At 47.1% G+C, this 22,939-nt stretch overlaps 7 protein-coding genes across 7 annotated transcripts; 3 read left to right on the forward strand and 4 right to left on the reverse strand.

The window, feature by feature from the left end:
* Window positions 1-114: 114 nt before the first annotated feature.
* N7517_000755 (aromatic alcohol reductase) lies at window positions 115-1,266 on the forward strand (the record flags this gene model as incomplete). Its single annotated transcript, XM_056718485.1, has 4 exons — window positions 115-204; window positions 268-549; window positions 606-932; window positions 997-1,266. 4 exons carry the CDS (start codon window positions 115-117, stop codon window positions 1,264-1,266), a joined length of 969 nt encoding a protein of 322 aa, XP_056582620.1.
* Window positions 1,267-1,595: 329 nt separating this feature from the next.
* Window positions 1,596-3,268, reverse strand: N7517_000756 (cytochrome P450; the record flags this gene model as incomplete). The annotated part of the gene is made up of 4 exons (XM_056718486.1): window positions 1,596-1,746; window positions 1,814-1,980; window positions 2,056-3,165; window positions 3,230-3,268. 4 exons carry the CDS (start codon window positions 3,266-3,268, stop codon window positions 1,596-1,598), a joined length of 1,467 nt encoding a protein of 488 aa, XP_056582621.1.
* A 950-nt stretch (window positions 3,269-4,218) lies between these two features.
* N7517_000757 (MFS transporter) lies at window positions 4,219-5,882 on the reverse strand (the record flags this gene model as incomplete). The annotated part of the gene is made up of 2 exons (XM_056718487.1): window positions 4,219-4,543; window positions 4,615-5,882. 2 exons carry the CDS (start codon window positions 5,880-5,882, stop codon window positions 4,219-4,221), a joined length of 1,593 nt encoding a protein of 530 aa, XP_056582622.1.
* Window positions 5,883-6,852: 970 nt separating this feature from the next.
* Window positions 6,853-8,740, reverse strand: N7517_000758 (Zn(II)2Cys6 transcription factor; the record flags this gene model as incomplete). The annotated part of the gene is made up of 2 exons (XM_056718488.1): window positions 6,853-7,764; window positions 8,015-8,740. The coding sequence occupies 2 exons, from the start codon at window positions 8,738-8,740 to the stop codon at window positions 6,853-6,855; spliced, it is 1,638 nt and encodes a 545-aa protein (XP_056582623.1).
* Window positions 8,741-9,553: 813 nt separating this feature from the next.
* On the forward strand, window positions 9,554-11,660 carry N7517_000759 (Carboxylesterase type B; the record flags this gene model as incomplete). Its single annotated transcript, XM_056718489.1, has 5 exons — window positions 9,554-9,864; window positions 9,929-10,220; window positions 10,291-10,482; window positions 10,539-10,749; window positions 10,810-11,660. 5 exons carry the CDS (start codon window positions 9,554-9,556, stop codon window positions 11,658-11,660), a joined length of 1,857 nt encoding a protein of 618 aa, XP_056582624.1.
* A 987-nt stretch (window positions 11,661-12,647) lies between these two features.
* Window positions 12,648-14,812, reverse strand: N7517_000760 (uncharacterized protein; the record flags this gene model as incomplete). Its single annotated transcript, XM_056718490.1, has 9 exons — window positions 12,648-12,792; window positions 12,866-13,205; window positions 13,264-13,521; window positions 13,596-13,916; window positions 13,979-14,220; window positions 14,277-14,379; window positions 14,429-14,476; window positions 14,543-14,612; window positions 14,681-14,812. The coding sequence occupies 9 exons, from the start codon at window positions 14,810-14,812 to the stop codon at window positions 12,648-12,650; spliced, it is 1,659 nt and encodes a 552-aa protein (XP_056582625.1).
* A 4,549-nt stretch (window positions 14,813-19,361) lies between these two features.
* On the forward strand, window positions 19,362-19,763 carry N7517_000761 (uncharacterized protein; the record flags this gene model as incomplete). Its single annotated transcript, XM_056718491.1, has 2 exons — window positions 19,362-19,480; window positions 19,547-19,763. 2 exons carry the CDS (start codon window positions 19,362-19,364, stop codon window positions 19,761-19,763), a joined length of 336 nt encoding a protein of 111 aa, XP_056582626.1.
* Between the last annotated feature and the right edge of the window lie 3,176 nt (window positions 19,764-22,939).

A 22,939-nucleotide genomic window follows, 5' to 3' on the forward strand; every position in this document is an offset into this window, starting at 1 on the left:
AGGGCACCTCACGGAATAAATGCTTCAGCCTGTTCTCCAAGGCCGTTTGAAAGCTTATCTCGTTGGTAACAGCTTTACTTTTTACTCCCAAATTCTGAAATTCCAAGCTGTGCAATGGCGGCCAAACAGAAAGTACTCCTCCTTGGAGCTACCGGCGAGACTGGCGCTTCCATACTGAAAGGTCTACAGGAATCTGGTAACTTCGTGAGTGCAATGACTGTCCAGCACAATTTCATATGACTGACCCTATTTCTATCCCTTTCGTAGGATATTGAAGTATTGGTGCGACCAGCTTCCATGAATAAACCATCTGTCCAGAAGATCCAAGAACAAGGCATCAAGACTTGGGGCATCGATCTCGATGAGTCGAGCGATCTCATGTCTGCACTGTCTGGTGTTGATGTTCTCATTAGCGCTATTGGACCTCAGGACGTAATGCAGCAAAAAAAGCTACTTCAAGCCGCAAAATCGGCAGGTATCAAGCGAATAGTTCCATGCGCTTTCATTACGGTCGCACCCCCACATGGCGCTATGTTGCTTCGTGACGAGGTACGAGCAGCGAAAACTAATGGATGTGAACTGGGCTTAACTGACCAATAACATAGAAAGAAGAGGTTTACAATGACATCAAACTACTTGGTATCCCTTATACTATCATAGATGTCGGGTTTTGGTATCAGATCTCATTCCCCTCCCTCCCGTCTGGCAAAGTGGACTATGCATCGGTGACGCCAAACAACATTATCCATGACGACGGCACAGCCCCCAATATTCTTACCGACCTACGTGATATCGGCCGATTTGTCGCGCGCATAATATGCGATGATCGAACTCTGAACAAATATGTCTACACATTTGGGGATATTCTGAGCGAGAACGAAATTTATCGTATTGCCGAGGAGCTCTCTGGAGAGAAAGTCGCATCGACTCCGGTAGGCTGATTTCCTTTGGAGATATCACCTTTGCAAGGGCATATTTTATTGACTGCACTTCCAGATGTCAACTGAGCAGATCGAAAATGGCGTCGCACAGGCCAAAGCTGCTCTCTCCCAAGATCCTCAGGATCCGATGAAGCGTACTTTCCTTTACCTCTCCGAATATCAGCATAGTAAGTATGTGCGCAAGGACAATAGGCCTGAGTGCGCGGACTATCTGGGCTATCTGAATGCCAGAAGCCTCTATCCAGACTTCACACCCATTTCCTTCCGAGAATTCTTTGTGGAGGTACTCGGCGGGAAGGTGAGAAAGGTGTATGCTAGTTCATAAATCTACTTTGATGCAATGACCTATCACATGATTGTTGAATTCACAGAAAGGTCGAATTAAATCCAACTTATGAATGAATATTCTTGGGCAATTGCGCTCTATCTGAATTGTGAAGACTAGCGAGCTTGTCCATGAAGCAAAATTGTCAAATCATGCGTTGCCCATTGAAGATTTTAAGTCCGCCATTCGAGCTATGATTGTTGTTTTCTGGAGGTCCAAGTGGATAGTCTTTCCAGGAGAGCTCCTATTCTAGTAGGTTCTTGCCTATCTAGAGCAATCGCATCGAGCGGAGTCTGTTGTGCCACAACTAGTAAAAGGCCACCCGTAGATCATTTGGGTGTCAGCTTAACAAATAAACTGGACTTATCCCAAAGAAGATAGGAATCTTGATTTACCCAGTCCTCGCTACGTACATCCAATTCCATGTTGAAATTGAACAGTACGCGGGTTAGGATGAGACGCATCTCGGCGTTTGCCAAACTAAAGAGCAGAGCAGATTTTTATTAGTAGAACTTTTTGGTTAGATTAACGAAAAGGAAACACGTACTTGCGTCCAATGCAATTCCGTGGCCCGAAGCTGAACGGCTGCAGCACATTTTTGCTGTCATCGAAAAATCGAGGATCTCCAAGGAAACGTTCGGGAATGAAGGATTCAGGGTCCGTAAAGTTACTAGATGAGTGGAAAGCAGCGAGCTGGGGTACTGATACAATGGTCTGTTTGAACCGAAAATCATATTAGACGACTGTGACCTTTGAATCCTAGTAGAACAATGACTCGGATTAACTTACTCCTCCTGGCACCCAATGTCCAGCAATCGTGTCACCATGTCCGCTCACAATTCGGGGAAATGGGCTTGGAGCTGGTGGGTAGAGGCGCAATGCTTCAGTGAGCACCGCGTGAAGGTATCGAAGTTGATTGCAACTGGCCACAGTGATCTCGTCTTCAGTCTGGAAGGAGCTCCGGATTTCCCTCACCAGGGTTTTCAAAACACGCTCATTCTTTAAAAGAAAAAATGTGACCCCTGAGAGTAAAGTGGCCGTGGTTTCCGACCCGGCAATAATCAATGTGCTTCCGTTCGTAACCATCTCGTCGAAAGTCAACCCTCGGTCGGTATCCTTATGTTTGAGAATATGACTGAAGAAATCAACCCGATCATTTGACTTGGATAACCGACTTTTCACTTTCTCCTTTGTGAGCTCCATGTGCCAGTTCCGCTGCGTGACAATACGCGCAGGTGTGATAAGACCAAGGAGGAACTTCGATGCGGGAAAGCGTTTAACAATATTGCTATAAGAGGCATATCGAATATTGCTAAAGATCATCGAGATCCATTCATGGTAGGCGGAGCTCTGTAGGCAGTTGAATGGCTCACCAAATGCCATATCGCCAATGATGTCGAAAGTGGTAAAGTTATACCAAGCAACCATATCAAGAGGGGTGCTCCCATTATTGGCGTTCTGGTGCAGACGTTGTATTAGCAGGTCCACGTAACCCTTTATAATAGGCTCTTGGGCCTTTAAAGAGCTTTCAGAGAAGGCATAGGACAGTGTACGGCGGAAACGGGAGTGGTCTTCATCGTTCGACTGGATGATGCTGGGAACCCCCTTCGCTGTGGGTGGATAGACGCGACTATCCTTAGGATTTTGCCCGTGACCGGGTCGACTGCCATAGATGGTCTTCCAGGCTTCGCCATTGACAAAGGAGAGCTCATCGGGAGCAATGCGAACCACATCGCCGTATTTTTTGTGCAACAGCTTGGGATTTTGTGCAACCCGTCCATCCAAGACGGCTTGTAGGTAGGGAATTCTCGTAGCTGCGCAAGAAATTGGACCGGGAAATTTCGCCAGAGGGTGGAAGAAGATGTTGTAGGTGACTGTTATCGAGAAATATAGAACGCTCTGGTCACCAAAAGCTGATTAATGAACTGAGTTACCCAGCTTGATAATATGAGGGAACACTTACAAACACCAAAGCCAGTGCGAGGATAGATCCAGCAGCCATCAAAGGCGAACTGAATGCCCCTGAATGTCCTACTGTTTCCACAAATATCGTCATGGCGATCCCCTGTAGTGAAGGGCTTCCTGAAGACTGAAGAGTGAATAGCTGAAATACTGCCTTATTTAGCTTCCAGAGTATTGAGCTTTAATATGAGCATAACTCTTATGCATCTCAACTAACGATTAAACAATAAAACATTTGGATATCTAGATGCCGGACACCCAGACATTCCACAACCCTAGAGCAATATTATTGTATGACATGTCTAGAAAAAAGCTTAGACTATACTTGTATATTGTACATAACCGGTCAGTGTATGCCAGTTATGCTGATCGGCGTTGATCGACCATCCAATGACAGCGTAAGGGGAATACGTTGAGCCGCCCTGACCTTCCGCGATAGGCAAGTAACCCCTAGACAACCAAGGGAGTTACGGCCATGAAGGTATGAATCAAGGCATAATAATATTCAAAAGATTTGGCAATTTAAAGAGGCACAGGCCAGGAAGATATTCTCATTCTACTCCAACGATCGTTTCTTGTGCATCGGAGAAATTGATCAATTTTTCATATCAAGAGGAAATGATCAGCAATGCTGCATGACTCCTGGCAGTCTACGGAGTACCAAATGCCGATTGAGCACCTCATTCGTGGAGAGACCCAGTCCGTATGCATCAATTCCCCACGTCCATGCTGAATACAGCCTGGTAGCTTGGCAACCCCACAGAACTTAGGTAAAATTGAGAAGCAGAAAATCAGCTCATAAATTATGCATTATAGCGTCGGTTTCAGTTGTACAAACAGCGCAGGTTGAATTTGGACTCGCCTGCCCTCGACTGGTCTGGATGTTGAGGCCACGGAGTGCAATCTCCATTGGCCTCACTATCCATTCATGTGCAAACAATCTTTAATATCTAAAATTACATACATCTATAAACACGTCATATTAATACCTCATGGACAATCTTCCATATTCGAATTATCCTCTGGGGTTGCAGATTTTTTTCTGTCGCGTTTGGTTATGGTTCGAATGACGAACATTGTCGCAATGCCAACTCCCAGGCCAGCAAGGCCAATACCCATATAGCTTGCACCGCGATAACCTCGGAATGTGTCCGTGCCACCGCGGTTGACTTGAGTTTCGACAGTGCCAGCAAGGCCAAGCCCAATCGAGATGGAATAGTTCACAATCGTGTTGACGAGTGAGGCAGCAAGTCCTTGATGCTCCCGTGGCATGCTATTGCTGAGGATAATTGTCCCTGATGGAAAGGACATGTCCCTAATAGAATATTAGCTCATTGAAAACACATGCCTAGGCACTCAGCAGCCAATGGGGGACTATATACTTACATGCCCCATGGGGTCAACACAGAAATGACAAATGCTTGGGCCCAGTATGTTTGGTGAACAGGGAGTGTGGCCAGAAGGATTTGGCCACCTGTAAATGCAAACATAGCCGCCAACATGATCGCACTGGGAGACACTCGAGCCAGAATGAAGCCAGTTGTAACTGCAGCGATTGCGCCAGAAACAGCCGCCGGTGCGAACTTTGCCAGCGCCAAAAGGGGTGCATCTCCCTTGATGACCTGCATAAATTGGAAGAAATAGAAAACCACAACTCCGAAGCTAGACCAACCAGCAGCGATACAACCTAGTACCCACGCAACCTCCTCAGTGAAAACATCTCGAGGCAGTAAGGGACATGTTGCGTGGAACTCGACCCACAAGAATAGGGCCAGACATAGGAAACCGACAATCAAAAGAACGTAGACATAGACGGTCGGCCAGCCGACGGTTGGTCCTTGATTCCAGGAGAAATTAATCAGAATGAGGGCGGCGACGCCGAGCGAGCCCCCTAGTATATCACATTTGACCCACCATGGGATTTGAACTGATACTTTCGGGGGTTGTGAATCGGGAATAGCGAGGAACCCGAGGACCGAGAATGCTATGCAAACGATTCCCATTATCCAATATGCCCATGGCCACCAGGCGCGTTCTGCTAGTAGAGCTGAGAAGGCACCCCCAATAATAAAGCCTCCTGGTGCAGTCGCGCCAAAGATACTAAACACCATATCCTTTCGCGGGCCAGCGGGGTATGTGCGTCCCAGAATAGCCAGTGCGTTTGGTAGCAAAAAGGCCGGTCCAATTCCTTGAAATGCACGGCAAATATCGAAAAATATCTGGTTCGACCATACCGAGAACCCTCCAAGGATAGACCATAGTCCAAACCAAGCGAAGCCCCCGATAAACATGAGTTTATGCCCATAAAGGTCCCCTAGTCTTCCTGCAACCAGAATGAAGGTACCAACTGTCAAGCTGTACGCCGCTGCGTACCAACTTAACTGGCCGGGATTGGTGACGTGAAAGCTATCACCGATGATATGAAGGGGAACAATAGCAATGGCAAGGCCTGCCTGTGTCATGAATTGAGCAGCACACACCACGGCGATGAATATGACCTCATGCAGGAAGCTTTTTGGTATTTCCATCGCTGATTGGTTGGTAATCGCCCGAGCGAGATCTCCCGGGTGGAAGTTCGAATATTCGGCATCGGGGCTATAGCCAGAAGGCTCATTTGAAGAACTTTTCTGGAATTCTTCTCGTTCGTCGGGCATCTTCGCACGTAAGGTCTAGCTGCTGAGCTCACGGTGTTGGAGGGTTGCAAAAATCTGCTGAACAGTGCGGGTGGGTCGGCTCGGGATCGGAGATATCGGAGATCGGGATTATAGTACCTTAAGGCACAAAATTCACGGCTCTCCAGCAACATCGCTCAGTTATGGTTATCCATAAATACTTAGGAAATGGCAGGTAAGCAATAATTCTACCCTTGAAGCCTCAGCGACCAAACGAACTCCGGTCGCTGGATGAACCTGTTTCTTGTCCCACTGTGATGTCGAAAATATTGTTACTAGGTTCATCTCATCTCATATGCAATGATGAAGCCTTTGCAACTTTCGAAACAACTCGAGGCTTCTCTCCCAACTCTTAAACCTGTCGATGTCCCAATTCTGACTGTCATCCCTAATGCGCTCGTTAAAATCAAGTTCTGGCCTTGCTACCAATCAAGATACTCCAGAAGAAATGCAAATATTGACCCGTGTCTTTGGACAAAACTTTTTTCATCGGCAAACCGAATCTTCAATGAATATGCTTTCGTTATTTTTGTAGTCCGGTTTAAAATCTGCAGACTCTTCAATTCCCTTTGATATTATTTCGTGTCACAATGAACCAACGACACGGTGATCATTTCGGGATCGGATCGGAACCCGACCTCGGAACAGCCCGGTCCGACGCAGCGGTATAGGCGCCAACTGCCAAAACCTTATTTCCAGTAAATGTTGATGCCTTGATGCCTAGCTTTGACCTGGCGGCCTGAATTAAAAACGGCAGAAGAATTAAAATACCTGAATTACCATGACAAGTCCCTTAATAATCAATGTAGCCTGATTTTGCTGGTGTTTGCAAGTGTCAAAAATGAAGCTTTTCATCACCCGGTCCGGTTCCGCCTCAAAAGAACCACATGGTCACGGTGAACCTAGAGCGCATGACGACAAATAGAGCTGATACACTGTGCGGCGCAACTTTTCACGCCGAAGATGCCTGAAGCTCTCGATACTCCTTTAATGCAGAAAGATTATAATAAGGCACATGGTAGATGGAGAACGGAAGTACTTCCGGCGACCCAACCGCCGTATCAGCGGCTTCGCCATATCTTTCCACGGAATGGAACATCCCCGGGTCCACGATGAGAAGATCCATCAGAGCCAGCGCCTGTGCCAGTCCCCACGTGTTCCCTATCGTCTGAAGACACAGTATTACCCACCGCCGCTGTGGATGAGTCGGTCCTTCCACCATGCCAGCAATGAATAGGGGCCAGAGCATCATGAGGCCGCCCAGGTAGCTCTCTGGTGGGAGTATAGGCGCTTCTGGAAGCACCTCCAAGTTACACGCACCCAGATGGAATGGGCCACTGCGGCAGATGTCGGCACCTAGGCGACGGATGGTTGAACGTAGAGACTTGCAGTACAAACGAAAGTCTTTGGATAAATAGGTAGGCGAGCTATTTGATAGCTTGTGGACTTGTGATAATATAAGCTCGCTGACAATAATGCGTGCGTAACGGTAGTGCTTCCAGCAATTGGCCACCCAGATGTCTGGATAGATGTGGTATTCGTCGTTGTAGGGTCGAATTCCGTGACAGCGGCGTTCAAAAGAACGGTCCAGTGGCATCAATTTATGGCTACTATATGAAAGGCCCGGTGGCAGAGCGGCTAACCAGGCGAGAAGGTCTGCTTCGATGGCACAAGCCGCACTGAGGATCTCTTGGGGATCGTTCAAGGCTTGCGTGTGAATACTTGCACGTAGATTCGACAACTTGCTAATGATTAAGATAATCTCAGTGCCAAACGCATCATTGATCGCGGGGGTTATGTCGAGCGTTGGACATTCCAGTAGCGAGCTGGGTACGTGCACATCGCGCTGGAGACAACTGATGATCTATGTACGAGTTAGCATTCTCTTCATGGTTCTAGTGGTTGTCTCTCACACACGATCTGATATCTCACATGCAGGAAATGCCTGATTCCTACGTCGCTTTGCAATTGAGCAGCCCCCCGGTGTTGTAGTAGAGCTGTCGCTCCACAAATATGATTCATCCAACCCTCGATGCCCTGCGGAGCTCTTGACATGATGATCTACTAATGTGGGCATTTGAATCATTTTCTTAGGGTTGGGTGGAAATGCTCACTTCATATAAAGCTAAAAGGATAACCGCACCAAGGGTCTGGTCCGTCTTAGCCTGGTCGGGGTTGGCGAGCGCTTGATTGACTAACTTGAGCGCAGATCCATATTCTTGAAGTGCGGCGCGCCTCAGTGATGCGACTCTTCGAACACGCGAGAGCATGGCGCTGGCAACTGCTACGATGCTGCATTGTATAGCTCGTTGGCCTAGTGACTCACTAGAATCCATGAGAAAGTTTGTCCAAGTGTCGATTCCTAGAAAACTACCGGAAATGGTGTGCGACTGGAGGAAAAAGCAAATAGCCTCCTGCTTCGAAACTGTCGTGTTGAGATGTGTCTCTACAGGACTCTGCCTGGCCTCGCGCATACAAAGTTTGTACCTAGGATCGGAACCGAAACCAAAATCTGGGCCTTTCAAACTTTTACATGAGTATATGGTCACTGGGGATACGTAACATCGTTTTGGGAGAACAGAACGCGCCGACCGGGACGACATTCGGGGTATAAATGAGGACGACGGGGTGGAAGCTGCAGAGGAAGACTGAGAAGACCGCGCCTTCCGCGCAACAGATTCGGTCTCATCGCGGAACATCAGCGACAGCTCATCGCGGTATCCAAGGCATTTTCTGTTAGTTCGAGTACACTTCCCGCAGACCGGTCGGGCCTGGTCGCATCTGATCTTGCGCGAGCGACAGTTCCCACAACCTGTACTAGGTTTACCACCATATACCATGGTGTAAACTCTCTCAATGGAATGAGCAGTTTCAATGAGATATTAATGATGACGCAGTAGTCAGAATCAAAAAAGTTAAAAGAATCAAGAATAAGGGAAGCCGAAGGGGTGAAGACGCCTCAGAAGCTTAGCCCCCACGACATTAGGCTGAGATTTGGTATCTAACCCGTATAGGCCAAAGAGTGACACTGCGTAAGCGTCCATAAGCAGACAGCTAAGCCCTTTTCAAAAAGCTTGGACTCTTCCGTCAAAGCTTAAGTTTGGCCATTTTTAGTGGCATTCACATCCTATATATAGTTGGGATGCCGTTTGTGGGATGCTATGTCAAGTTGGAAAACGTGTAGCCGAACAGTACAAGAAATAATATGCAATTAATGAAATATTCGCCGTGGTAATATCACAAACTGAGCTGACAGCGTGAGCTAAACCCAAAATGGACACAGTTGCGAGGGCCAATCAGATGAGAGCTTGCATATATTAGGACCCAAAGGCCCCCATATCTCATCCCTTCTACTTTTAAAGTCACGGGCTGGTTACTAGACTCAGCCAGAGCCATGTTTGGAGGCTGAATCTGGGGACTCTGTGGATGCTGCATGGTTGGTGGAGAACCAAGCTTCCTGAGGCTTATTGGCTCGCAGTGTATCCTGTAAATGTCTTATTGTGATGCCTGGAAGTATGCGTTCTGTTGGGGTAGAATAAAGAGATATTATTGAGAATAAATGTAGTCTGAACCGGTATAAAAGGGCTAAGAGCTCGCAGTGCCATTTTTGTTTTTCACCTCCATCACGTATCTCGTTCATCATCCCAATCATCATGAAACTGGCTTTGGCAGCTCTTCTGCCGGCCTTTGCAGCTGCAGTATTATACTCCCCTTCTGTGGCAATTGATGCTGGCACAGTTCAGGGTGGAAGATGTGAAGATGGACAAAATGCAGTGTTCTACAAGGCAATTCCCTTTGCTGAGCCACCTACCAAAGAACTACGCTTCGAACCCCCAAAAGCCTACAAGAGGCAATTCCCTCGGGGCAGACTGAACGCAACCACTGCGGCCGCAACCTGCATTCAATTCTCGGATGACTTTACCCCGAAAAGATTGAATGCATCTGCGCATTCATCCGAAGACTGGTAAGTCGTAAGATTGGCCATCGGACCTCTCAGCTATCTCATCATTAACACACCTGTTTTACAGTCTTTACTTGAACATTTGGGCACCGTCCAATGCCACCAAAGGCTCGAAGCTTCCAGTGAAGATCTGGGTCTACGGTGGCTCGGAAACAGAGGGCTCTATCTCGGACCCCTTATATGATGGCTGTAACACTGCAGAGGCAGGATCTATTCTTGTCTCAATCAACTACAGACTTGGTCCCCTTGGATTCATGGCCCTTGAGACTGCCGGAATTTACGGCAACCAGGGAATTCAAGACCTCCTTCTCGGACTAGAGTGGGTTCACGATAACATCGCTGCCTTTGGTGGAGATCCGGTATGACAATTTGCATCAAATCACAATAGAAACACTAGAAAGAAAAACTAACATGCGTGTTCTAATTCAGAAAAAGGTGCTTCTCTTCGGCCAATCAGCCGGTGCTGAGAACGTATACATCATCGGTTCTCTTCCCCAAGCGCCTTCTTTGATCAATAGTATCATCTCGGAATCCGGGGGTGGGAGGAGGCTTGTTTCAAATTCCACACAGCAAAAAGTCGGCGCCTCATTCGCTCAAACGCTAAAATGTAGCTCTGGTGATGTGTGTGGGCGGACTTTCATTTGTGATTTAGATGGCGGACACTGACATTTTTACAGAAAGCTTGTCTTCAGTCTAAGACAGTTTCCGACTTGTTGATCGCGTATTCGGCCGATACCTTTTTAACTCAAGGGATTGGATACTACGGAGGCGGATCTCTTAGTATTCTGAGTCAGGGCACTCACAATTTCTATCCCTATGTTGACGGTAATGTCATCAAGGAAGACCCTTACGATCGTGGAGTACAAGTCCCAGCCGTGTTTGGATCAAGTATGTACATCATTATATCTTTTCTACGTCGTGAAACCTCGTTGACCAGGTAATCTACAGATTCCAATGAGGCTATCGTTTATACTTTACAATGGGCCGCCAAATACCAGCAGAATCCAACGAAATCGGTATACAAAGATTTCCTTCGCAGCAATTTCGGCAATGCCGCCTCGCTTGTTGGAAAAGCCTATTCACCATCTTTGTTCAAGTCGGAGGCCAAAGCCATCATCGCAGCTACCAGTCAGTTTGCTCAGCTTGGCTACAACACGACCTCGCTGGAAATACTTTTGGCTATGACACAGATCATAACCGATTCCAGCTACAGGTGCTCAGCATGGTACGGTGCGGCACAGGCCGCTCGCAATAATATCCCCGCATGGACATACACATTTTCACACAATCCTACATGTCCTTGGCTGTTCACAATTGATGAAAGTGATGTCAGCTTGTTCGGTGGCGCCCATACCGCTGAAATTCCCTTTGTTTTTGGCAATTTGGACAACTCATATCTTCCCAATGGGACTTGCAATTCTACATCGGGGGAATGGCATCTCGGCGACCAGATGATGGACTTGTGGACTGCAATGGCAGAAAATGCTAAGCCATCAACTAAGGAGATTAATTGGCCGCAATTCCAGACCCAAGGGAAGAATCTTTCGACTCCCAGCCTGATCTTTGAAAATTCAATTCTGGCTGGTACAATCGACTACACTGGATGTGATTTGTGGGTCCAAGTCAATGCGATGCTGTCAGCAAGCAACGCCACAGCCACGGGGACACCAACAAAGGCCAACGGCGATCCAACGTTTTCGCCATCTTCTCTTCCAAGTAACGGGGCAATATCCCTTCTGTCTAGAGTCGAAGGCTATCTTGCCTTTAGTGTTCTGTTCATGGGACTGGCTGCAATCTGATGGCAGTTCAGGCTTGAGCATCTCAGGAACTTGCCTATCTTAGCAATCCGTCTTTCTTTTCTTTTTGCTCTCTTTTTCTGTCTGCCTTCACTGCAAAGTTATTCGAATTCAGGGCTCCTGGTAACAATCATTTGGGTGGTTGATTATTATGGGTTGTTGTTATTGCATAAACTAGTGCCGATATATATAACTATGGGGTTACCCCAGACAGTTTGGCTTGGCAGATATAAACCTCATGAATTATATTTACCTGTTCATATCCCTAGTAAATTAGACGTGTCTAATGGTTAAAGTCGAAAGCTCTGAAGTCTCCGTATTGATATGTCCAAAATGGTATTCACAAATCATTCTGGAACGAATCCTAATGCCAGTTTGAGACTTATAGGATTTGGCTGGCCAACAACGTTAGGATGTATTAACCGAGTAAGCTGAGAATTGAGACCACAAGGCAAAAGAAAATGCCCTAAAAGCTTGTTTACAACATGGAAGAAAGCATGAAGCCTTTTGTGGGGTAGAATTCCGCTTCTTTCAATTCCAGATGCGTTGGAGTCTGCCGCACATACGATAAGCTTAAATTCTACCTCTTTTCCAGATTTACCTCCAGGGCTAGTCCGAGTCACCAACTCGAGGTAAACTTCCAAGGTTCCAAGGGTAATTCTTGTTTTATGGGGCTACCCGTCCGGGCCGCTAAGGTTAGTCCCCACACACCCACTGGGTGGGACAGGACCTTACAATAAACAGACGTTCCACCAGACTTATTGCACAAGTTTGAGATGGACAAGTATTCCATTCGTATGTGATTATATTGCTCGAGAAACATATTAACAGCCAATATTAGACAACTTTCCAGATCCCCCTTCCCGCACAAGGCCGAAAGTGGATATTTATACAACTTAGCCAACCTCGTAGAACCTCCCCCTTTTCCACTGCAACATGTCCATCCGACACGTGCGACATGCCAACAGACCCCAATAAGCGAGGCTTTATTCAAGCATCGTCATCAGAGATTTTCTCGGTAACGGTACCATCGTCTTGAACAACAATCTTGTGCACATTGAGGGAAGCCTTGACAGGGTTGGGCTGCTGGTAAACCCACTCCAACTGTTCGAGAGTACGGCCCTGAGACTCGACACTGTAGTGGCAATAGTTAGCATGGGAGGATCTGACATGTAAGAGGATTGGAATCGGAATCGGAGGAAACATACCAGAAGAAGTACCAGAAGACGGACTCAATAACATCCCAGCCGACGAAGATCCAGAAATAGTTGGTAGAAACGTTGGCGAGGCCGATGGGCGTAGCGAACTGACTGATGAAACTGATGCTGGACACCATGAAGCCAGACAGGGCCAAACCCTTGGAACGAGTGGTGGTCTCCAGAGCCTCGGCGGGAATGACACCCTGGAGGGGAGTGTAGGTGAACGAGAAGACCACGTTGAAAAGGTAGTAGAAAGCAAGAGCAGCCTGACCCTTGGTCTTGCCGATGGAACCGGTATTGGCGACTTCTTGCAGGATACCAGCGTTGATAGCAAGGGTAACAGCACATGCTATATGTTGATTAGCCGAGTTGGTCTTGATGAAGCTAGAGGAGAAGACGAGACTCACCAAGGGTACCGAAGATAAGAACAGGGCGACGGCGCATTCTGTCGCAGAAGTAGACGGCGGTCAATGCACCCACAGCTGAAACAATAGAGTTGACAAGATTAAGCAATAACTGGGTTGAGCTGGACTCGTATCCAATAACCTTGAAGATAGTGGCATTGAAGTAACCAAGACCGTTTCCAGACCACTGTCCGAAGATGGAAATCATGATGACCTGGGCGAAACGCCAGCGTCCACTCTTGGTCGTGAGGAATGGGCGGTCTAGGGAGTTAGAAACATTGGTCAGTTGCTATTGGGATGAATGATACTGAATAATGCGGAAGGGTAAAACTTACAATCCCACCATCTCTTGTCAATACCGTCAATTCGGATACCTTCCTTCATTTCCTCAATCTCAAGACGGACCAAGCGGGCGTTGGGGTCACCGTTGCCGTGATACTTGACCAGGAATGCTTCGGCCTCTGCGTTGCGGCCGTTGGCGATGAGCCAACGGGGTGACTCGGGGATGAACCAAACAGAACAAATGACAATGATGCAGGCGAAGCACTGGCAAATGAAGGGAATGCGCCACTGCCAGTTGTTGTTGATCTTCTCGGTACCGTAGGTGAGAGCGGCGGCAGGGATGGAGCCACCGAACCAACCGCAGTTGTAGAAGCCTGTTCTAGCGTTAGGACTGATGTACAAAATTCATCTGTTCCAGCAAGATTGAGATACTCACCAACGGCACGACCACGCCAGTGAGGCGGGGCAATTTCGACAGCGTAGGCAGGAGCGGAGACGACCATGACTTGAATGCCGAGACCGAGAACAAATCGGCCGACAACGAATTGAGGCAGGGTCATAGCGCTGGTAATGATGACGGATCCAATGATAATGACCCATGCGCCAATAAACATGCACTTGCGACGGCCAAGTCTATCGGAAATGATAGCACTGATAGGAGTGCAGACCATGGAGCCACTGGGAAGAATTCATATCAGTTGCCGTATTGTGTGGGGGATAGAGAGCAAGCATACACTGTGTAGAGTGAAGTAACAAGGGAGACCTTGGGGCCGTCCATTCCAGTCTTGAAGATGTTTTGATAGTGGTCCATGGCGAGGATAGATCCCATCAGAGATCCTATGTTTGGTTAGTCAATGCCATTTTTTGAGGTTGATGAAATACGCACCATCATAACCGTTGGCACAGGCACAACAGAATGCGATGAAGATACAGACTGTAATGATCGCATCAAATGTTAGTGTCTGGACAATATTTGCTGTATCGAAAGGTCATCCCTTACAGTACAAGTGGATGGATTCCTTGCTCCATCTCTCGATCTTGGTCTCCTCAAGGGCAGCGAAGAGATCGGCCTGTATTTTTCGGAGGTCTAGATCAGTATTTCGCCCGTGAAAAATTGAAAAATTGGAAAGTCACTGACATTAAGGACCTCCTTGGTCTTTGCGCCGTGACGCTGCTTGGTCTCTCCATGACCAGAGGCAACCTTAGAATGGTCTTCGACGGCAGAGGAGATGCCGTAGACCTCCTCGTGGGCGTTCTTTTCGTCCGACATGATGTGATCCCGGTATTGGAATCGACGATCTCGGTAGATGATCCGGTCAGTGATAGACGGGACTGGCGCGATGAATCGTGAAATCCATGAACAGCGGGGCAGGATGTGGTTCTTATAATAATGTTGAAATGTCAGATCGAGTAATTAAGAAAATTGACTATAATCCATTTTGGGAACTGGGTCGAGTCTCCGGTTCCCCAGACTCCATTTGCCTTGTGACCCCGGCACCCCCTGTTCTCGCCAGTAATAGGCGCCTGTAGTTGGTGGCTTTTTCAAATACCTCCGCGTCCTGATTGGAATCGGGACATTCCCCAATCATACCATTATTCCCCCACCATACTCGCCAAATTTCGATTTACGCATTGAAAGAAATTAGGGTCTGATACCTGGATGATCGGCCCTGTGTCCCGTTTAGAGAAACTAGAAACTTGTTCGAAACGTCAAAGCTGTTGGGGCCAGAAAGCCCCTTTTCGAATTTATCTAGCTAGTCTCGATGCACACGGAGGGAGCCTCGCAAGCCTAGAATTCCAGGCCAACTACTTACTACAATGGTATTAGACCAATGCTAGCTACATATTCACATGGCCTTGACAAGATTGCTTAATTTACTCGACACGCCTCTTAATACGAGTGGCGACGTGGAAAATGTATTATTTTGGGGGTTGTTTAGTCTATTCAGCTTGATAGCTTGACATCTATTTGCCATCTAACAAGGTCGCGTGTTCCAAAAATGACCATTCGCATGATACGATCAAGAATTCTATATTCAATTCCATCGTCTCACAGGGAAAACAAGTTGGAAACGTTGCACGGAGGCCATTGTCAGCGCGGAGGTCACTCCGTGTTGTATCCTTCACGGGTCCTCCCCCTTCCCCCACAATCCACTAAACTGTTTATGGTCAACTTGACCTCTTTTGTTCGCTGGTGCTCTAGTCTTTTCTCTTAGATTATGGTGGAAATATGCAATTCCTTCGATCATTACGCTTCATTGAATTTCGGCCCGAATCTCCCAAATGTACCCCGGAATTTCCACTCCATCTAGACCGTGCGTTGCGTTAGGTTTACACGAACACCAATACAAAATTTAGATGCATCTAAACTCGCTTGACAGAGCGCCATTCTAACGGAGGTTGGACCGAAGACGAGAAACGAAATCACAGCTCCGGGCCGAACTGAGAAGTACTAGAGGCGACACTTCCGAAACGGAGATGGCCACGGAGGTGGGTCGTGAGACATGCTCAACAAGGGTCTAGGGTGATTTCAGCCACTCATACCTCCGTACGGAGCACTCCCCAGCGAGTAATTTCTCAAGGTCACCCGTGATGTCTTGGCAGCTGGACTGACTGGAATCATTAAAAGGGGGTATGCCCCGCCAGGAGGCTGGGAATTGGTACAAGACTATTTACCAACCATTTCTCGGAATAAAACTCCCAAATCGTTAAGCGCATATCGAAAGACGTTGTGGAACTAGAGAGCAAAACCCCGCGGGTGGATATCCTGGAGTCCTGGGGTCGGTCCACTCTGACAAAAACAAGCTCGCTAGCGACAGGTCCCGATAGTCATCGGGAATCAGCGGGCCTCGGCCCATTATTTTTCGAATGGTCGGAGACCATGACTGGTCTTGGCATACATTTCCATTTAGCATCTTGCCGAGAGAGGCAAACAACATCATATTTTTATATTCCAGGCGTTGTTAGTAGTTTAGTAGTCACCTTTGCTATCTTCACTTGAATAGATGTCGATTAATTGATAGAAAGTCTCATTATGTCAGATGAGGTTGAGTCAAGAATCGATATAGCATTATTTACTGTATGGATGTATTGTATTTAGATCCGCGCTCGGCAATCGTCGACATCCCGCCGTTTGTGCCGGTTATCAACCTCGTATTATCCAATCCCGGAGAAGTTGAACTACTCCGTAGGTATATTGGGCTAATACAAGTCCGTGTATGTTCAAGATTAATTCCCAGCCATATACTCCGTACGGAGTATGGAGTAAACCATAAAGTCAAGCCTCTTTAGGCATCGGCACCGCGCTATGGAGCTAGGCGTACATACACACAGTTGACAGGTCAATCAGAAATTCCCAAATCTCCACCTGCGTATTTTGTCTTTCTCACCTACCCGAAATAAGACAACAAAATTTATCATGTCGAGGCAAGATGGGCTGATCACCAAACCAAGACGGATGTGCCAGTGTTCTACTCCGTACGGAGTACGGTCTACTAGTTCCAATGGCTAAAAGGATCTGCCAGGGGTGACAGGCAACCATAGATCATCCAATTGGCCGTGGTCACAAAGTGTTATCAAGTCTCTCATAGAGCCATCAAAGTCTGAGCGTCACTTTCCGATCCGTCTTGGGGTTTCTTTCATGCTATCGATCAACCAACGGACCATTAACATGTTATGTTGATTGAAGAGAGTGCCTCACTCTCTGACGCTTTTGAAGCAACCAAGCTCTCCCTATGATCATAAGTCATACACACCGACTTTTTCTCTATGCCTTTCTCTGCTAACTCTCTCTGTTGAAACAACCATCTTGACAATTCAACAGTGATTTCCCAACAAAGCTCACTTCGATCATCTCCACTTGCAAAATGCATCCTGCGCCCGACGATATCATACCCTAGCGTCCTCCCCTCAACTTTCCCACGTCCTCATACCATTCTCTCTCCCGGACCGCAACATACACAACTTACGGCATATAGACAAGATGGCAAGGACTATCCAATGACGCGGGTTACGGTGAAAGATCTTTATTTACCAAATGACATCAATATAAGCATGTGTGCTTGCAAAAAAGGTGGACTCGGGTAACCTAAACACAGTACCGGAAAGTTGCCAGATAAAAAGGACTACATCGGAAAGCGCCAACTGCAAGTTCAATACTCACACGTTGGTGGAGAGTTTGTTCTAAGGCTTCTTAGAGGACATTGACGACAGGGACTTGTAGCTCACATGTTGAATGTGGAGCTCGACTTGTGGCCCTCAACGTCCAAATTACCATCTCCAAGCTGATGGCCATTTAGAGAAAACAAAATGAACCTTCGAAATCGTGCTACGATATCGGGCCGCCAATCACCATGATTCGGACGGCCCCAGTCACTACATGAGGACGTGCTGCCATTTATTCGGGCCATCCCAGACTTCCCCCAAGAACAGGCCCAGTTGCTTGCGCGTTAGTTGGTTCTATATTGGCAAGACACCAATACCTAGCTGGGGAAGATAGGAAACCTAAGCTCTTAAAAGTTCAATTGGCGTAGTCTCGACTTTAGGATACATATCATTATGATTATACAGACACATTGATTACAGACCTTCCCCTTCGCGAGCTTCCTCATTCTCATACAGGCTATCCATATGGTTAGTGGTCGAATCATGAAACAAAACGGAATTCGAATATCGTACCTTGGGACCAACTTGTTTTTTGCAATACAGGGCCCCAATGTAACCACCGCACGATGGCTTGGCGGGAGCTGCAGGTCGATGCCTCGCGTGTGTGCCTCATCTAGGAAGACATGACTCAAAGACTGCCCCACGGAGATGTCCCATATTTTCCTTTATTCTTCCATGTAGACCCGCTTCATCAGCATGGAAGGACCTCTCGTTAGTGAGATAGCGCGTTGCGATGTTGAACTGAATGATTGTATCGCTACATCGCTGCTAATTGTAGGTAGCTTCGACCAGGCTTGCAAAGTTCTGCGATGGACGCAATGGCCCAGAGAAAGGGATTTTGTGCCTTGTAGTAGAGTGTTTTTTCCGATTTCGGGGCGGAATCGAAGAGGGAGCGGAGATACCAGGATGTTATGTATCGAGGGGGTGTATCTCACTAGCGGTAGTTTGAAATGGTTTGTCCACTGCTTTGTAAATGGTTGATGCGGTAGCGCTATTTTCGGATGTTTCCCAACTCTTCCCGGCGCGGTGCCATCTCTGTTGCTGTGATGTTGCGGCGACAAGGGTATGGGGGAGGTGCTGGAGTTTGGTTGAAACTAAAGCGGCTAATATCAGATGAGAAGATGAAACTCCGGGAAATTTTCAGAATTCATGCTCAGTTTATACCAATCTCTCCCTCACTTGGGTAATGACCTGTGGGAAACGGCCCTGAAGGCTATCCCCATCGACATGTATCGATGGGGTTCAATTGTATGTGAGCTGTTGGCATATGCCGATGTCTTTGTCCTTATTTCTCAATTCATATTTGCGTGTGTGCTCTCGACACTTTGCAGGAAATAGCTGGGACAAGGGTCTCTCAAAAGAGAAACGCTGAAGTGCACTTGCAATGGTGTCATATGGCCCGATTTGGAGGGAAGCGGACTTTCCTCCGATGTTATAGGAGTTTCAGGATCTGATTGAAGTTAGAACGTGAATCTCAATTTCCCCCTATCCAAATGTTTTTCCTATAGCGTACTCCAAATGGCCAAGACGAAACTAACCTTAGAGATCATACTTTTTATGCTTAGTGTAGCAGAGAAATACCTTCACTTCACTGTCACTTCACTCTCACTTCAATCTCACTTCCTTCTGAGTAGGCATATTAGACGAGTTCTCACATGGATAGCGAGACCGGAACCCCATACGATACTGACACCTTGCCTACCTACTCTCCCCCATTCTCACAACTCCTAACATCGAAAAATCCTATTTCCTCTTCTCCAACTTTCGCCCAACTGTGAGAAACGTCCCTCAAGTGAGCACCGTGAGAGCTAAGCATTATTATTACTAGTAAATATCCTAGCCCCCGCCAGACGATCCGGCGCCTCGACACCTTGCCTACTATCCCTATCAGTACAGATGCCCACCCGCCTGTCAAATGGGCAACCTACATAAAGATGACGAAGTGGAAAAAGGCCAGAGAAGGGCAAGCGCCAGAGAAGGGAAAGCGCCAGACAAAGCAAAGCCCCTGTCCTCGCGGACGTGCTATCACAGCAGCCGGCGTCGCAGGGTTACCTTGACAGCCCCGACCGATTTGGGAAGCTAGAAGACAAGATTTGGGTCTCCAAGAAGAACGGAAAGGATTGAAGACGTGTCCTGCCGAAGCCCAGGCTCTCCAGAATGAGGTGACGAGCCGAGTTTTCGCATTGAGCCAGACGTTCTTTTAGCAAGGACTAGACTCAGGAATACGTGAGAACCCCTGACAAGAGTGATACCGCCTCGCAGAGCGACATCGAAACCGAGACCGCTGTCTCCGAGCTCCTTGTCAACAACATGTTATGCTGGAGACCATCCTCGCTTTCTACGATCCTCTACAGTTACAATAGCCGTGGAAAGAATCACACACTACGAAAATAAATCTTCTATATACCGGAACACCTGATAAGCCCTCCAGAATAAAATGAAGAGAGCTTGCACGGTACTTACAGTTGTTTGATTTGCTGCACTAACGTCCTTACTGCTTGCTAATGCAGTTTGTTATGCCTTTACCTGTTTAGGAGTTCTTTGTTGGCTTTCCATTTGCTAGCCTTATCTTCGTGGCTTTCTCTTGGTCTCTATGAAGCTATATAGATGACTTCATGGGCCGCAAGCTCTCTCTATCTTTAAGAATTTCCCTCTTTGCTTCTGCACGTAGATTCTATCTACGTGTAGTGGTATATCAATTTCACTGCTGTACTGACTTGGAAACCTCGCCCTACCAAGGGCTGTATATACTCCAATGTCCCCTCTTTTGCACTTTGATATCTCTTGGGTTATTCTATGAATACCTCTAGTTTCTGCAGTGGAGTCCGCCTACAATATCTACTCCGGGTCGCATTTGACGATGCTACCACGTTCCGTCGCCAACGTTCAATATGCATCCTAGACACTAGGTGCTCCTGCGAGAACTGCATTTCTAGCTGCATTTCTTGCTTCAGGGTCCTAACCACCGCCGGTCTATCCCTTACTATCAGCCTATCACGAGATACCTTATCATCATGTCAGCCCCCCAACCAACCATATGTCGGTCTGTATAAAGCAAATTTCTCCATAACCTGCCGATTATAGACACATGACTAGGTTCTAACAGGCTTTAAGGAGTAATGAAGTGGTCTTCACTGGTGACGGCAAGCTTTGGTTCGGTGTAGTGGTACTCTCTGCCATTTTTCCATCTTTCCCATAATCCTTTTTTCGCACATATCCGTGACCACTTATTTCAAGCCCCACGCCCCGTGTCTTTCACATGCGTGACACCAGCCTTCACTCTCTGGGTGCGTATTCCACGTCAACTGAAGGTGGAGCGTGAATAAAAATGACTGACACAATCTACAGGCAAACGTCATCTTTCCTCAAAACTTCAAGAATTTGGATACTACAAGTGACACAGCTATCATTACTTCCTCTATCTTCAGGCCAGCCTTCATGATTCATGTTCGTATCCTGGATCAATTACATGTGGGCCGTGCAGGGTGCTAACCTGAGCTATTTAGGGAAACATTCCAGGCCAGCTGGAATCTGGTAGGTCACTCTTAAAACCTTCTCGTTTGATATCGCCACTGGACAACTAACGGTTTCGTCATTTTATAGCAGGAACTGAACACTTTGACCCTTTCATTTCCAGGGTAAGCCCCTACGCATCCTAATTCCGAATGGCCCTGACCTTTCTAATCTTTGCGTCTACCTGTGATAGCCACTGTCCTGTGTCTGCTGTCTATAAGGCTATGCATATGGCTTCATGGCCCCGACTGCTCTTTATCTTTCAAATGTTGCTAATCCCTCCTTTTTGTTTCCATGCGTAGATACCAGTCATGTGTATCAATTACACTATTCTACACTTACTTTGGGATCCCAGCCTATCCAAGGCCATATATACTCAACTTCCCTTCTTTTAAGGTCACATATCTCTTAAATTACTTCCACATATACCTCATTCACTTTTTCAACAGAAAAGTGGGTTATAATACTATCTAGTTCTAGGATCTGTTACGTGCTCTTGAGGGAGAACTCTCGCTGAGGGTGAAATTTGCGTTAGTATAGACCGTTTGCGCGTTGGATGGAAATGCGCGTCTTACCTATCATCCTCTCTCGTTCGTCCTTCCCTTTTCCCTTTCTTCTTCCTTTCTTGCTAGGCTCATTTCTTATCTCTCGACATTCTTCCATCTTTACATTCTTTCATATTCACCTAACTTTGTCTCTTAATCCTTTTTAATCCACAATCATGTCTTTGACTCGCACCACACCAGCATTTACTCTCTGGGTGCATATTTTATATGAAAGGAATGAACCTTGAATCACACTAACCGCGAGAATCTACAGTCCAACATCCGCGGGCCACTACAGGCTGGTATGCCGCTACTTGAAGCCCCTCATTTAACAATGCTACTGGATCACTGACAGTTTCGCCGTTTTATAGTCAGCACAGAATTCTTCCATGGCTTTGTCGCCGTGGTAAGCCACCAAGCACCCCTCAGACCGAGTGACTCCCATTTTTCTAATGTCCCCGCCTACTGCGATAGACTGGCACTCTCGCCAAAATTGAAAGTGCGCCTAGGTTAACCGTCTGTATGTGGAGTACAGCATTAGCGAAGTTATCGGTTGATGGTCGGCCAGAAAAAAGAGAGCATACCTGCGCAGCACTACTTCTTGCATTTTTATATTACAAAGTTCATGATAAGCTCGGCAATGAGTCGAATATGCCATCGTTGATGTGATTAGCAGTGGTCAGTGAAGGACGAGAACGAGAGCGGTCTTGGGGAAAAGGCTGGACTGCCTAATCGAAAAGATTAGCGATGTATATAAACACTCACAATGGAATATAGTACGGAGTAGACATGCCGGGCTTATCTGCAGCAACGTAGATAAAACGTAATGAATCAACTGTATGGCCTTGTTACATATAAGGGAACTGTCTGACTTTTCCAACTCAAGTCAAGTCCAGTGCCCAAAGCCTCCAAGGTCCCCTGAGGGTAGGCACGTGACGAAGTCATTGGCTGTAGGTCTCGTGAGCACGTCGATCCGGGGATATCACATCAACTCTAAATTGAGTAATTTGAAGTGATTTAGTCCGTAAATAAATGAGATCATTTATAAACTCTTCACTCTTCATTCTTCACTCTTCACTCCTCACTCTTCCTCAAGTGTTTCTCTAAGACCCTCTGATTGGTTATGTGAAGTTCGGCTGCCGTACCCGCCTAGTGACGTGACCGTGCAGATAAGA

The sequence above is a fragment of the Penicillium concentricum genome, assembly GCF_028827145.1.
Source record: "Penicillium concentricum strain IBT 3081 chromosome Unknown utg000001l_segment0_segment0, whole genome shotgun sequence".
Classification (NCBI taxonomy): Eukaryota; Fungi; Ascomycota; class Eurotiomycetes; order Eurotiales; family Aspergillaceae; genus Penicillium; species Penicillium concentricum.